The 14778-nt window shown below is 25.4% G+C and overlaps 1 protein-coding gene across 1 annotated transcript in view; it reads right to left on the bottom strand.

The window, feature by feature from the left end:
* LOC141532608 (uncharacterized) overlaps nt 1-13070 on the bottom strand; it is an 84468-nt gene extending 71398 nt beyond the window's left edge. Inside the window, exon 1 of the mRNA XM_074251037.1 lies at nt 12922-13070. Coding sequence (XP_074107138.1) covers nt 12922-13055 — 134 coding nt within the window. The 5' untranslated portion in view covers nt 13056-13070. The remainder of the gene's footprint in view (nt 1-12921) is intronic.
* Nucleotides 13071-14778: the final 1708 nt, after the last annotated feature.

The following is a 14778-nucleotide window of genomic DNA, read 5'->3' as shown; positions in this document are numbered from 1 at the left end:
CAAGAAAATGAGGAGGTTCGAAAAAAATTTTTTTGTTTGTTTTTTCACCCGCTATTTTAAATATTTGTAACTTTTTCAATTTTTAATTTTTTTGTACATTCTCAAAATATGAATAAAAAAATTTTTTCATCAAGCTTAAAGATTAAATGATCTTTCTAAGGAAAAAAAAAAATATTCTGCCTTCCAATTTTTTATTTTAGATAAATTTCTTATTCAAATTAAAAAATATTAACTTCTTTAATTTTTCTTTCAATAACTAAAAAAAATTCACATTTCTTTTTTTTTTTTTTAGTAATTTAAAAAAACAAAATTTTTATAAACATATATATTTAAGTAAATAAGATTTGACATTAAAAACAATATAAACAAAGTTACGTATCCATCAATCAATTAACTCGTAACAACACCTTGGAAAAACTAACAAAAAAGAGATAATTAACCAATATGCCAAGGCATTTGAAATGTTATCGATTGACCAAGTACCGTAATGATTTCTATCGTGATCCTTCAACTGTCATATTATATTACGATATTATCACTTCTTGCCGAAGCCAATTAAGCAATAACAATATAACATATCATACAAGATTTTTCAAAGATAAAATTTAACGACCGCAGCGTCTCGAAAGATCAATATTGAAAGTATGATGCCCCGACGGCAATTTTACCAATTAGCGAAACGCAAAGTTCATTCTCGCGACTTTATTTCACAAAAGTTTAGTTTAAATTAAACTGATTGGAATATTTTAATTTTACAATAAAAATCAAATATCTATCACCGGAGATATTTAATAAGGGGCATCAAAAGTTTGAACTTTTGGGGAGTAAACAAACCGCAATAAGGATATGTAAATTACTACATACTAGATCCAACAGATCATTACTGCACCGAGAGGTTATGCAAGTAGGAATAGCAATTGACGGTACGTTATTATCATAATAAAGTTCCAATGAGTGGGCAAGTAATGATAGGTCAATCAATCGATGCCAAGTGTCAGATCCCGGTAATGGTAAATTACTAAACCCCCGAATAAAAGTTTTCTAAGTCTGACATAAATATTGATATTTATTGAATATTAAATTATCGAAGAATTTAAAAATGGATAATTTTATTTGCTTCGATAAAAGATGATACGGCTGCTAAACAGCTTTTCACTACACTGTAAGAAAATTTTGTGAATACATTAACAATTTCGTATGCAAACATCTGATAAAATTTAGTATCGAATCTTAGAAAAAAAATTAATAATTGATGCGTGGAAATGCTTATTTATTTTATTTGATTTATTTTAAGTGTTTTTTATGAGATTTATCTTTAATACACTGTCTATTCTCGGTTGCAAAAGTTGTAAAATAGTTTGTGTGTAATTTATTTACATTTACCATATTTCAATCATAAATGAGATACATAGAAATATTATTTTATTATCTTGAAAGTTTAAAATCTACTTATTGACTTCAATAATTTTTTGTATTTTTTTTAAAAACACGCCTTAAAATAAAAATTTGAAAAAAAAAACACGTCTTAATAAGACAAAATTTGAAACAGCTATAGTAGCTATTTCAAGAATAACATGTCATTTTTTTCAAAAATTCATAACTTTTTTTTTATTAGGGTAAAAAAATTCGAAAAAATGTTTTTTATAGGGTAAGACAGAGTAAAAAAAATGTCATCTAAATCGAAAGGGGCTGGGGTTTAAAGTGCTCGATTTAGCGTAGAATATTCCAAAAATATGCTTCAAAAATCAGTTTATTGTATATTTAACAACATATAGGTGAAATTTCAAGACAAAAACACGTTAAAATAAAAAATCGATTTTTATAACAAAAATGCAATTCTACACGGAAAGAACAAGATGACACCGGATGTCATCCCAGATTATACTCAGTGATATCTGTGATGAAAAAAATTTCAGATAGTAGCTAGTATAATCCAGATTATACTAGGTGATATCTGGATTATACTCATTGTAATCTGGATTATACTAGCTACTATCTAAAAAAATTTTTCACTCAGTATAATCTAAGATGATATCCAGTGTCATCTTGTTCTTTCCGTATAGTAAACTAAACTTTAAAATTTATCGATGAAATTTTCTAATTGAATTTTTAAAAAATTTCGTGATTTTAATACAAATTTGCGCAATTTTAACATTTATAAAATAAGATTGTTAATTTAAACCGTCTTTTGTATTTTTACATCACCGAGTTTGTTGAATTGCATGACGCCGATTTATCATTATTAATTATTACCAATAATGATTTAAAAAGATGAAAAATTTTTTAAATAAATTTATTACCAGACATAGAATTAAAAAACATACAATTATCGTCACGGAAATTTGCTTCCGATAAATTTTGGAAAAAAAATTTTTTTTTTTTTTTTTTAACAGAGTGTATCTACGTGAGTACTCTCAATATCTGTAGCTCATACCTCTAATTTCATAATAATCTACTATTATAGATATAAATGGTAGGTCTTGAAGCAATCCCCTCGGGTTGATTATCGTCTGCTCAACTTCTGAAATGGATGAGCAAATATTTTACCGAGTACCTAGTACCTCGTACCCAGATATTTATATTTTTGCAATCGACCTAGATCATATAGAAAACACTTATTTTAATTTTAACTTTTACGGGCATCTTTACTTTCCACTCTTCATGACTCCTACTCGTTTATATTTGATATTTAATAACATATATCTTTACCCTTCCCCTTACGTAATTAATGTATAGTAATAATAATATATATTATTTAATAATTATGCGAAGAAATGCCAGATTTTTTTTTATTAATTATAAATAACTAATCTATCTCAAATGTCATGGTTTATTGGATGACATTATTGTCATTTACAATAAAACTTCCTACTCTGATAAAAGTAAATATTTCAATTAATATTAATATAAGTTGATAAATTGTGATTATAGTTATTAATGAATAAATGGATAGCAATAAAAATGCGGATATTTATTGGAGAATTAAAGCGCTGTAAAAAATGATTTTTTTTTTTTTTTTGAGATTACGAAATTCACGAGGATATTGACATCGGTTTATTTATATTCATTTATTTATTCAGGATTGTAATGTGTGTTTATTTGAAGTTTTAATTTTATAAAGTTAAACTATAAAAGTAATAATAAAAATCAATTTAAAGTGACGGAGGAAAAAAAGTTAGTGGGAAAGTTAACAAACGGGTTCCCGCGTTACAGTGTATAGAGTACTATGGTATTATATTATAGGTGTACTATTTACAATATACAATTCTCCGGAAGATGCCACTTAAAAAATATTAATTGCAGATGAATTTCATTGACTTTTAAAGTAACGGGAGAATCAAGTCATCATACTGGTAAAATGATACTAAAACACATCGTCTATGGATGATTGGTTTTGTAAATTTTTATTAATAAGTAAGAATCGATGTGAAACTATGAGAACACTATGACAAAAAATTGTTTGTGGACATTTTTATTTTTGTTGAAGTTATGGTTGCTTAATTTTGCTATGAAAATAAAATACTTTCTTCATAAATTTTATTGTGTCATTATTTTTTCTATAGATAACAATTAAATAAATTAGCAGCCTGCAGTCACTTCCCATGAAGAAATTTTCATGTGTGGTCTGATCTTATCATCTATGGTCACATTTAAGATAAAAAAAAAATTTGTGACAATTTTTTATTTTCATACGACAATTATATATTGAATTCATGTAATTATCTTATATTTAACGAAGATTGGTTCAGTAGTCGATTAGGCTTAAAACTAATGCCATACACGGTAAGAACAAGATTACACTGGATATCATCCTAGATAATACTGAGTGAAAAAAAATTTCAGATAATAGCTAGTATAATCCAGATTATAATGAGTATAATCCAGATATCATGCAGTATAATCTGGATTACAATGGGTATAATCCAGACATCACCCAGTATAATCTAGATTTTTTTAGCTGCGATCTGAAATTTTTTCTCACCGCAGATATCACTGAGTATAATCTGGGATGATATCCAGTGTCATCTTGTTCTTTCCGTGTATAAGCTCATTCAAAAATTTTTATTTCAGATATTTAACATTATTAAATATTTAACACTTTTCGAGTTGATTTAACAGAATAAATGTTAAATTTACACATAAAAGTGTTTAATATTTAAGACAAAAATTTTTAACACTGTTTTTTGACCCAATGACGCAAAATTTTTTACTGTCTAACGATTACTATTGTGGGTAACGATTTTTTATATGAAATTTTAATTAGCTTAAATGATAACTATTATAACTTTCTGGTGGCCGCTTTGACCATCTCTCATTTATTTGTATGATAAATATCTTTTTGTAGTTTATAATATTGATGATATTTATAAATATTAAAGAAAATAAAATTTATCAGCTCTTATTAATGTCAAGAATTGTAAATTTTATTATACGACTGGCAGATTATTTTGAATGAGATTGTTTATTTAATAGCCTTAACACTCATTCTTATCAAGTTAATTTGGAAAAAAATTATACAGTAACTAGATCATAATTTTTACTAGTTAATTCTCTCCTTGTAGCTATATTATTATCGACTAACAATATTTTGATGAATGATCATTATATATAAAATACGATCGACTAAAAGCAATAAATTATTTGATTGTTGTAATATGCTCATTTATGGAAGTAAATTAAAAATTTTTTTTCCAAGTTGACACATAACTCAGCTTTTAGTCAACTCGGAAATATCATTTTATTTGACAATTATATTTTATGTAGAGTAAATTTGTGTATAAATAATAATTACAGTTTATAAAAAGGCAAAAAATGATTTTTCTGAATGGAGAACGAAAGTGGATGTCTTAAAAAGTAAATGTATATCTGGACTTTTGACATTAATAAGAAACGAGCAAAAGGCGTCGCTTGATTTTATTTGTATCATTATATTCCCTCCCAGTACTGGGTACAGCGCAAGTTAAGTTTGCAGTGTGGTGACTGAGTAATATCTTCAGTAATTTTACTTTCTTGTCTCAAATGCGCACCACACTCCATTTTTCTCGGTTTGTTTGTGTTTTTTTTTTTTTTTGCGATGATAATTGCTCGCGCTTGTGTTTTTACTTAAAACTCTTTTTATAATTAAATCTTTAGCGTAATTGCGATTTCAGAAGGAAGGAAATTCAAGAAATAACTTTCGTAACTATTATCAGTTTAAGAAAAAAAATAAAAACATTTTTTAAATTAATCTATTGGTTGACAGAGAATTAGCGGTAATTATTAATGGGTGTTATATAATTATTACTTATGTTTATTATCAATTTACTATTTTAATTAAGTGATGCATTTGGTATCAAGCATTTTCATTAGTATAAATGGATAATTATTATTCTCTGTTATTATTTGACTTTTTTCCATTAACAAAAAAAAAAAAATAGATAAAAATTACTTCCCTTTTTTGCGCATAAAAAATTGATCATTAAAATAAAAATTGTTGAGAAACTTTAGTCATAAAAATTTTGGTCATAAAAACTAAAATTCTGTTTTGCATAATATAATAACTGAATAAAATTTTTAACTCGGCAATTTGAAAATTATTTTTTTTTTTATTTATCAATAATAAATACTTCAAATTAAGTAATGACTTGCGTCAGTAAAAATTGAAATTATTACCGAAAATAAAACGGAACAAAGCAAAATTCATTTTTACGATAAAAAAAAAAAAAACTATGTACTTAAAGACAAGAATTATTTTATGTAATTAAAAAATTGACTAATAAAATTAACAAAACAAAACTGCAGTTTTTCAGTTCTATTCCATTATATATTTAAACACGACATCTATAATAGGAAACGGCTAGAAAATAAGGAAGTGTAATTTTTTTAAAGGAAAAACATTAAGTATAAGGTTGGTGTGCAGAAAGAGAAGCCTGTTGTCTCTTGTGAGCATGATCGTCTCTGGCGACGTTGAATTACGTGGTCAACTCAACTGGAGCATTACATCAATGTGTATATCTGTATATATGTTTATATTTATATGTATATAATATATATGTGTTTGATTTGAAAACGTACACGAGGAAATGGAAAGGAGGAAGTCATGTGTATTTCCTCGTAAACATCAAGAGACACTCGCGATCCTCCTGATCGTCATTATTGAACCGATGTCGAGATCAAATCATTTTATCAGTTTCGCCTACTATTTTGATATTGTTCTTTATTTTATTATGAAAATGACTCTTTCGAAGGAGGAGTGATGGGTGTAGTCTATTGTCGAAATATTTCAGATATTGTAATTATTATTATTAATTTTTTTCTTCAAAATTAAATAAAATAATCTATCCAGTATAAAACTGACAGAAAAAAATTTTTTTTAATTTGAATTTTTTAATAAACTAGACAATTTTTTAATATCCAACAGTTATTTGAGATGTTCAAAGATAATTAGACAAGAAATCAGACTGTCTAATAATTTTTATATTACTGCACAGAAACCAAAGTCTATATTATTAAGAGAATAAGAAAAATTTTGTGCCTAGAATGATCAAATGATAAAATCGGTTTTTTTTTTAATAAAATTTAGTGTCATTGCAAAAGTCTTGAATGAAAGCTCCTGATGAGTGTAACATCAGGATGAGCTTATATCTTTAAAAACATCAATATTTAAGAAAGTATAGTGCAATTTAATAAAAGAAGTTATTTAATAAAGCAAAATTTTACTTATTTATAGTTCACGAGTCACGGCAGTTACATAGTGACTGCAAGGTTGCTAGTTTACTTTAATCAAATAAATAACTTCATCTTCTTGATTTGAGTAGAAAAATTCTTCAAATAAAAAATTTTTATTGGCTTAAATAAATTTTATTTGAAGAATTTTTCGTTTTGATTCAACACAATTTTTTTTCAGACTACGTTTTGATCATTTATTCGGTCCTTTTTAGGATATGAAAAATTTATATAATAAATTACAATTCTTAAATATATATTAAATGATATCATCAATAAATTTATATGAAATCTGGAAAGTGTGACTGATTTTAAGCAAAAATTTTTTTAATTTCTTAATAGTGTACAATGACTTTGAAAATTGTCTTCGATCATGTTAGAAGTATTTTAGAGAAAAAAAAATTTTTTTATCTTTTAAATAATGAAAAATTATTATTCTTTTCCCAAATAGTACAAAATAATATTAAAGTATATTTTTAAACATCTTAGAAGCTCTTAAAAGAAAAATATTTTTTTACGAAATTTCTGAGGTACTCCATTTTGCCTCTCTCTCTCTCCTAATTGCAAAGTACAATTTTATAATAAGTTTTTATTGAGATGAAATCACTGCGATCATATTATTATGAGAGCTAAGAACGTATTTGATTAAATATTTACATTTTTAATCAGAATGATGACGAAGCAAAATCATTCATATCTTCAACCATTGACTGTCAAATTAGACGAAAAGTTTATTACCGCGAAGGTTTTGTTACTCGTATCGGGTGTGCTGAGAATTAAATAACAAAAAAGTGACACGCTCGAGGACCAACTTTCTATTTGAGCGAGCTGTGAAGACACTGAAAAAAGCATTTAATTCTGTTCAAGATAAGATGTAGTCTTTTCAAAAAGATCATTTATGAAACTACCGGCGGAAGTTCCTCAGGATCTTGCAACAGTCATTTAATATACAATGACAATCTGATAATCATAAACGATAAATATAATCATGTTGTTAGTTTTTTATAATTTTCAGTTTAAATTGAAATGTATAAAAGTTTATTATTTATGAAGTAATAAATTCAAAATTTTCCTAAATTTATAAAAGTTATGATCATCATTTTTTAAAAATAGATTTAAAATTCATTTATTGAATAGCGGCACGAGAATTATAAATTATTTTGTCTATATTTCCAGAAAATTCAGCCGTTCGCATAGAACTATTGAGTCACTTAATTATAGAACAGAAAACTTTTACAAAAAAAAATTTACATATAAAAAATTATAAAGATAAAATGACCGAATGATTAACATTCTTTAATATTGAAAAGTAGGTAGTACACGGGACTTAATTAATTATTAATTGATAGGTTGTAATTCAACACCAATTCACAGGTGACCCATAAATATTAATTCTATAAACATTTCGTAGAAGTATGTCATAGTTTATTAACAAAATTCCAATATTCTATATTTATTTATATAAAAAAATGGTCATAATAAAAATCCACATTATAAGTTAAGAATCTCGAGAATTAAATAAACAGATTTTTTGATTTTCATTATTACATTGAAGAAAAATCAATTTGAATCAAGTGAAAAATTCTTTAACTTATAAAATAATTTTGAAAAGTCAAATAGTCTTGAATGAAGGCTAAAAATTCTTGAATCAAGTAAAATTTACTTAAACCAAGAAAAATTACTTAGTTTATAAAATTTTCTACTCAAATCAAGATGATTTTTCAAAATTATTTCCTTGATTCAAATTAATTTTTTTTTCTGTGTACGAATATGAATTTTGTTTTTAACATTTAATTCAGTCTGATTTTTCAATTTTATTGTTTTTCAAAAAATCATTTATGAATTTTTTCAATGATTTAAAATAAATTAAAAATCACGAATTTTGAGAAAATGGAAAAAAAAATCGAATAAATCTTATTATAGATTACAATTGCTTCGAAATTTTATAAATTTTGTCTTAAACGTAAAATTGTTGTTTAATAAATTTATTTAAAAGTTATATTTGTTTAAAAATGAATATATGATTCAAAAATGAAGTTTACAGTAAGACAAAAATTTTTTTTATACGGATAATGCTCCACATGATAGGCCTAAAATTTCTCAGACTAACAGATGAAAAAGTATCAATTCCAATCTATACCACTCAAGCCTAGATAAATCCATGAAGATCAACGTGGACCTAAAATTGACCTTCTCAAATACCGTTTCACTCCATTAAAAACATTTTCCTAACTAAAATACATACTTAATAATAAAACAAGCCGTTAATATATAAATAATTTAGTCAACTTAAGAGCGGTAAAAAATTGAAGAGCAAGGTTTTAAATCACCATCCATACTTGTCCGATTGAACCGGGCCAGCACGAAAAGGTTACTGATAATTAATCTTAAAGCCTAATAAGAGTAATCAACCGCGGTATCAAAAAGAGGAGTTGATCATCTGCAAGAACAACATACCATAATCAGATATATACATCATATTTATATATATAGATGTAAAGTTGGATATTGTGGATGTATGGAGTCTTTTGGCATCACGGTAATCAGACGGACGTTAAATAAAACGACTCATCAATCTGTAATCTAGAAAGTTGTGTTATATTATAAATTATTAATAATAAAGAAACGGAAAATCATGAATCATGACACTAATAATTATTGCGGAGAAATTATGTACTAATGAGAATTACCACGTAGTATATTTGCTAACTTGTAATAAAAAGTAATGACAATTATTTAATATATAATTTATATATTGGTATTCGAACCCAATAGGGGGGTTGAGTAACTGATTGTTTATTCTGTTTAAGTTCCTAACGAGCCGACAATTTCACCAGCAGCCAATGAAGAAACAAAAGACCAAATACCGGCATGCTTCTGAGTATTTAATCCAACGTAATTTAATGGTAATGAATATTACGATCGATTAAATGCATTATAAGTTTCAAAAATAAATAAATAAATAATTGTACTTAAAGTTTAAAGACCGCGTGCTTGTATATTGAGAACTTACTGTCTATTGAGTACTTGCGACCACAAGTATTTAAGTAAGTATGTACCTCAGGGTTAACTCGAAATTGCTTTCTTTAAATGTAAGTTAAAGATGTGTATGTGTATTGAATGGATAGCTGGCGAACGAGTCTTTAATTAACGAGCCCGGTCCTAAATCGTGTGCGATGCAATCACAATTAATGCGCGAAGAATCACACTGAGGTGTGTAATTCAAGGTGGAGAGAAAGACTAAATGAGTCTTTTAAGTATTTATTCTAATTATTATTTATAGCACTTTTTATTAATAATAATTACAATTATAGGAAAAATTATTGATCTAATTTTTTTTTTGTTATTTATTATTTATATATTTATAGAAAGATGATAAGTTGAAATTACATAATAAACCTTTCGACTGATAAACATTGAACGAATAATAAGGAAAAAATTTAACGATATACTGAGAAAAAAAATAATTATCTAGAGAAAAATTTCTTGGCTCAAAAATTTTTTGAATTTTTAAATTTATTCATTTTTTGACGGAAAATATTAATATTTAAAATAATAAATTAATGAGAATAAACAAATTTACTTTAATTAAGTATAAATTATTTTGAACAATTCGGCCAAATTTTCAGATAAAAAAATATATTTTCAATAATTATCAAGAAAATTTGTTCTTATGTCGGAAAATTTTGTTAATGGTAATATATACTCCTGTCAGTGTGAAAAAATCAAGGATTTATAAATAATTGTTTCTAAATTTATTTATTTTATTTTATTTATTTATTTGTTCGTAGAAAAATTTTTTTTAATTTCTAATATTTCAGAAAAATTCAAGAAATTTTTTTACTGTCAACATGAAAATCAAAAAAGAAAATAAAACATTTTTTTATCGATTATTTGTCGCCTGATAATTTTTTAAATTAATTATATTGTAATTAAAACAATTTATTTTATAATCAATAAAAGGAAGTTTTGAGTATTTTGCTTTTTCAGTTATTTAGACTCGAAAAAAAAAAAATTTTTTTTTTAAATGTATATAATTTTTAAGTAATAATTGAAAAATAGATTTTTAATCTTTTTCTTTCATCATATTTTTATCAAATAAAAAAATTGTTAAAACAATTTAAATAATACGATAAATTCACGACTTTTATTGGAATAATTTCATCTTTGATTCGTGATATTTTATAAATGTTATGATTAAAAAATGAAATATGCAATATGTAGCTTGTAATGCAAAACTAAGGGGTAATAAAGTCCTATCGAAAACAAGTGGCGCAATTAGTTTAAATCGTGAACTCACGAATATTACACTTCATATACAACAACATATATATCTTGTATGTTTACTACAAGCATATGAATATTTATATTTTATTTATATAGGATAAAGTAGTATACAGACTATGTGTATATATATTTAATATATATAATCCACTTCTTATCCTTTCTCTCATGTTACTTAATAAATCTTCATTCCCACATTTTTCAAACAATTTTCACGTTCAAACAAATTATTTTATCTGACGATGAGCATATAGCATATAGAACATTTTTAAAAACTCTCTAAAAATTAAATTAATATACAATCGAATTTTTAAGAAATTAGTCGTCAGTTAAGATTTTAAAAGCAGTCAAAAATTAAATTTTTTTTTTTTTTAGAACATTAGTTTCACATTAAAAAATGATCTTTGACCTTTTAATAAATTTTTGAATAAATAAAAAAGAAATAAAAAAGTAAGTATTATTACTCATTATCATTATATGGAAAGAGAAATATTATATTTAATAAGTGAAAACAATCAATTTTTTTTTCACTAATTATAATATCCACTCGTTAAAATATAATAAAGTTATTTTTACTAAGCTACTATTTTGTTTCTTATATTATAATTTTATGGATGAAGATGATTAATTTAATAAGCAAAATTGTTGCAGAATTAATTCAAAAAAATTTTTTTGAATTTATTAAAAAAAGTTTCAAAGGAATCAAAAAATTTTGATTTTTTCCTACAGTTAAAATAAAATTCTTTCTAATGGCGGTGTTAGTAGAAAACGTGGTTTTTTTTTCTTAATCATTAATAAGACTTTAATGATCACTAAATGTAAAAAAAGTTCTGTGTCACACCAACCGAAGGGTCAAAAATGCAATTTGAAAAAAAAAAATGTATTTAAGAAAATTTCTTTAATATGAAATTCAGGTTTTAAAACAAATAAAATTTTACAATTAACTTAGCATAAAATTATTCAAATTTTCTTATTAAAATTTAGAAAAAAGAAACGAATTCAACGTCATTAATTTTTTTTCATACGTCAAGTACACATAAATTTTTTGTGTTCATTTAAAATTTTACTTGCGTATCAATGTCCCAATTACCAGTGGAAAAAAAAATTGTCTTAAAATTGTCGTTTATTTAAGATTTTAAACGTGACACAAACCAAGACTTTTAAGACTATTTTAAGACGCCAAAAAAAAAATTCCGAGAGCAGATTTTTGAAATTTGGTTCTCGAATTTCGCAAAATATTTTACTGTGTATGAAAATTAATTTTTAAACATTTTTTAGATGATTTTGCGAGTTTTTAATCGTAACATTTTTGAGTACGCTCTTTTCAAATTGAATTTGAAATTGTTGAAAAATTATTATCCGACACTTTGGTTTGTGTCACGTTTAAAATCTTAAACAAACGACAATTTCAAGATGCTTTTAAGACAATTTTTTTTTTCACACGGGTACGCACGAATAAAAAATCAATAAAAAAAGTTCTCGACATTTCTTTTTATTCTTTTTACAAGAAAAACACTTTCAGAAAACATGGAATTCGTTTTTTAAGTATAAAAAAAAATTTTATAAAATTCAACTCACTTTTTTTTTATTTTTCACATTCTTACAAGAAAATAAAGATAATCTATGCTGAATTTATCATTAAGTCATATTCGCTTCAATTCTAAATTTCTTAGCACGTGATTGCTGGCGTACGGTAGTTTCATTACATTAGTTAAATATTAATTCTGACTATTCGGAAAATTGATTCGTAAAATTTTGAATTTAATAATAACTTATTTGTATATAAAAAAAATCTATCCCAAGTCCACAATTTTCATTTTCTTAATTAATTCAATCAATTCTAATTCTTCTTGATTGATCTTAATGCAAAAATTTATCATCGACATCCATAGATTACAAATCTATTTATTATTTTTATAAAAAAAAACTTACCGGCTACGTGAAGATCCTCTCATAGACGCAGGTAAAACATTGGTAACATTATGATTAATATTAGCATTCCTGGTGCTCCTTTGATCAGCGGAGGTGCGTGGTAATCTAGGACTACCGGCTAGGGCAATGCCCATGAGGCAAGCGGCTAGTACCGCTGCTCTCATTTTCATCTTTACTCGCTCACTTTATTAATTATAATTACAAATATAAATCTTAATATAATTTATTTAAATAAAATTACTCAACAATTTACAATCTACTGTTACTGCACTTTGACACAATCAATACCGGTGTCTTTGATAAAATACTAAAATAAAATATAAATCCACGAAACCTGTTCAATAAATTAATCAGTCACAGTCACTGTTTTCCCTTTTAATTCAACTAGTTCTCAGAAAAATTTTAAAAACTACCACAAAATTAAAACTCAAACAATATCCAAAAAAAGGAGAACCACTAATTAACAGTTTAGATAATATTAATAATTAATAACTTATCATAAGATAATATTATTATTAATAACACATAAGTTTCACAGTTAAAAATGTATATTAATAATAAAAATAATTATTTTATTACGAGTATCGAGTAAGTGGTGTAAAGCAACAAAACGTCCGTCCGCGGACTCGGTTGTTGGTAAAGTGTCTGACTGTCCGTATCTCTCTCGTAGTGGGTCTGAGTTCTGAAGTGTAGTGCGGTGGTGGCTGTCACGGGGTCCGGGCCCTCCACAGCAGCCTAAGCCGGAGCGTAACGAGAAGTAAAGTAAAGGTAAAACTGAGTACCAGTAACAGTGTCTTGTCTACACACTGGCTCGAGTTAACACAACTTAAGTAGAATGGGCCTACATTTATGTATACGGTTTACTGTTTAAGATAAATTTTACGTTTTACAAGTATAAGTAGAGTGTAGGTCGTCTATGCTGGCTCTGATACTGGAACTCGGAATTGTGTTGGGTCTCTTATTCCCTATTCTGCATTTAATTATCTGATTAGATATAATATTTATATTTTATACTTTTTATCGTAATGCAGCGTTGGGACCATTCAGTATTATATATTATACCAACTCTATTTCCAATGAAATACTATGGACGTGGTAATGGCATGAAGCTTGAGAATTAATACCTATGCTTTATACTTTTTTAAAATTTTTTTTTTTATTATACACTGATAGAAAAATTTATCAACTACATAGAAAAAAAAGTTTTCTTGGGTTGAGAAAATATTTTACTTTCTAATTATTTTGTTGAGCGAAATTAAAATTTTTTTTGACATAAGAAATTTCACATTAAAAATTTTACGTCAAAAGATTTTGTGTTAAATATTCAATACTATTATGTGTAAATTTAACACTTATTGTGTTGAATTAACACAAAAAAGTGTTAAATATTTAACATAAAAATTTTTTGACGCATTGACGCAAAATTTTTTACTGTGTGCAATTACTCCAACAAAATTAATTCTCTTGCTGTAAAAAATACGTATCTTGATCGAAGAAAATTTATTTAAGTCAAGAAAATCTTTTTGTTTTGAGAAAATTCAGCCTCTTGTTCCAAAAAATTAAATATCTCAATAAAAGTAAATTTTTATTAATATTTTTATTGATTAATATGTCAAGTGGGAAGATCAAATATTATTCAATAATTTTTTTTTTCATTCAATATGTATAATTGAACGCTAAAAAAATGTAAAATGAGTATCAAATATTCAAGAGAAAAATTTTCTCAAGGTGAGAAAATTTTTTTTTCAGCTGAAGTAGGTGGCGCTACATCCTTGAAGTATCTAAAAATCTTGATCAAATATCAAAATTTATAGTATCAAGTATTTATGATAATTTGAATTAAAAAAAAATTACTTC

This window comes from Cotesia typhae, unplaced genomic scaffold (genome assembly GCF_013202065.1).
Source record: "Cotesia typhae breed Kobodo isofemale line unplaced genomic scaffold, CoteBio_Ctyphae contig_65, whole genome shotgun sequence".
Lineage (NCBI taxonomy): Eukaryota > Metazoa > Arthropoda > Insecta > Hymenoptera > Braconidae > Cotesia > Cotesia typhae.
This window is presented reverse-complemented; position numbering and strand designations above follow the sequence as displayed.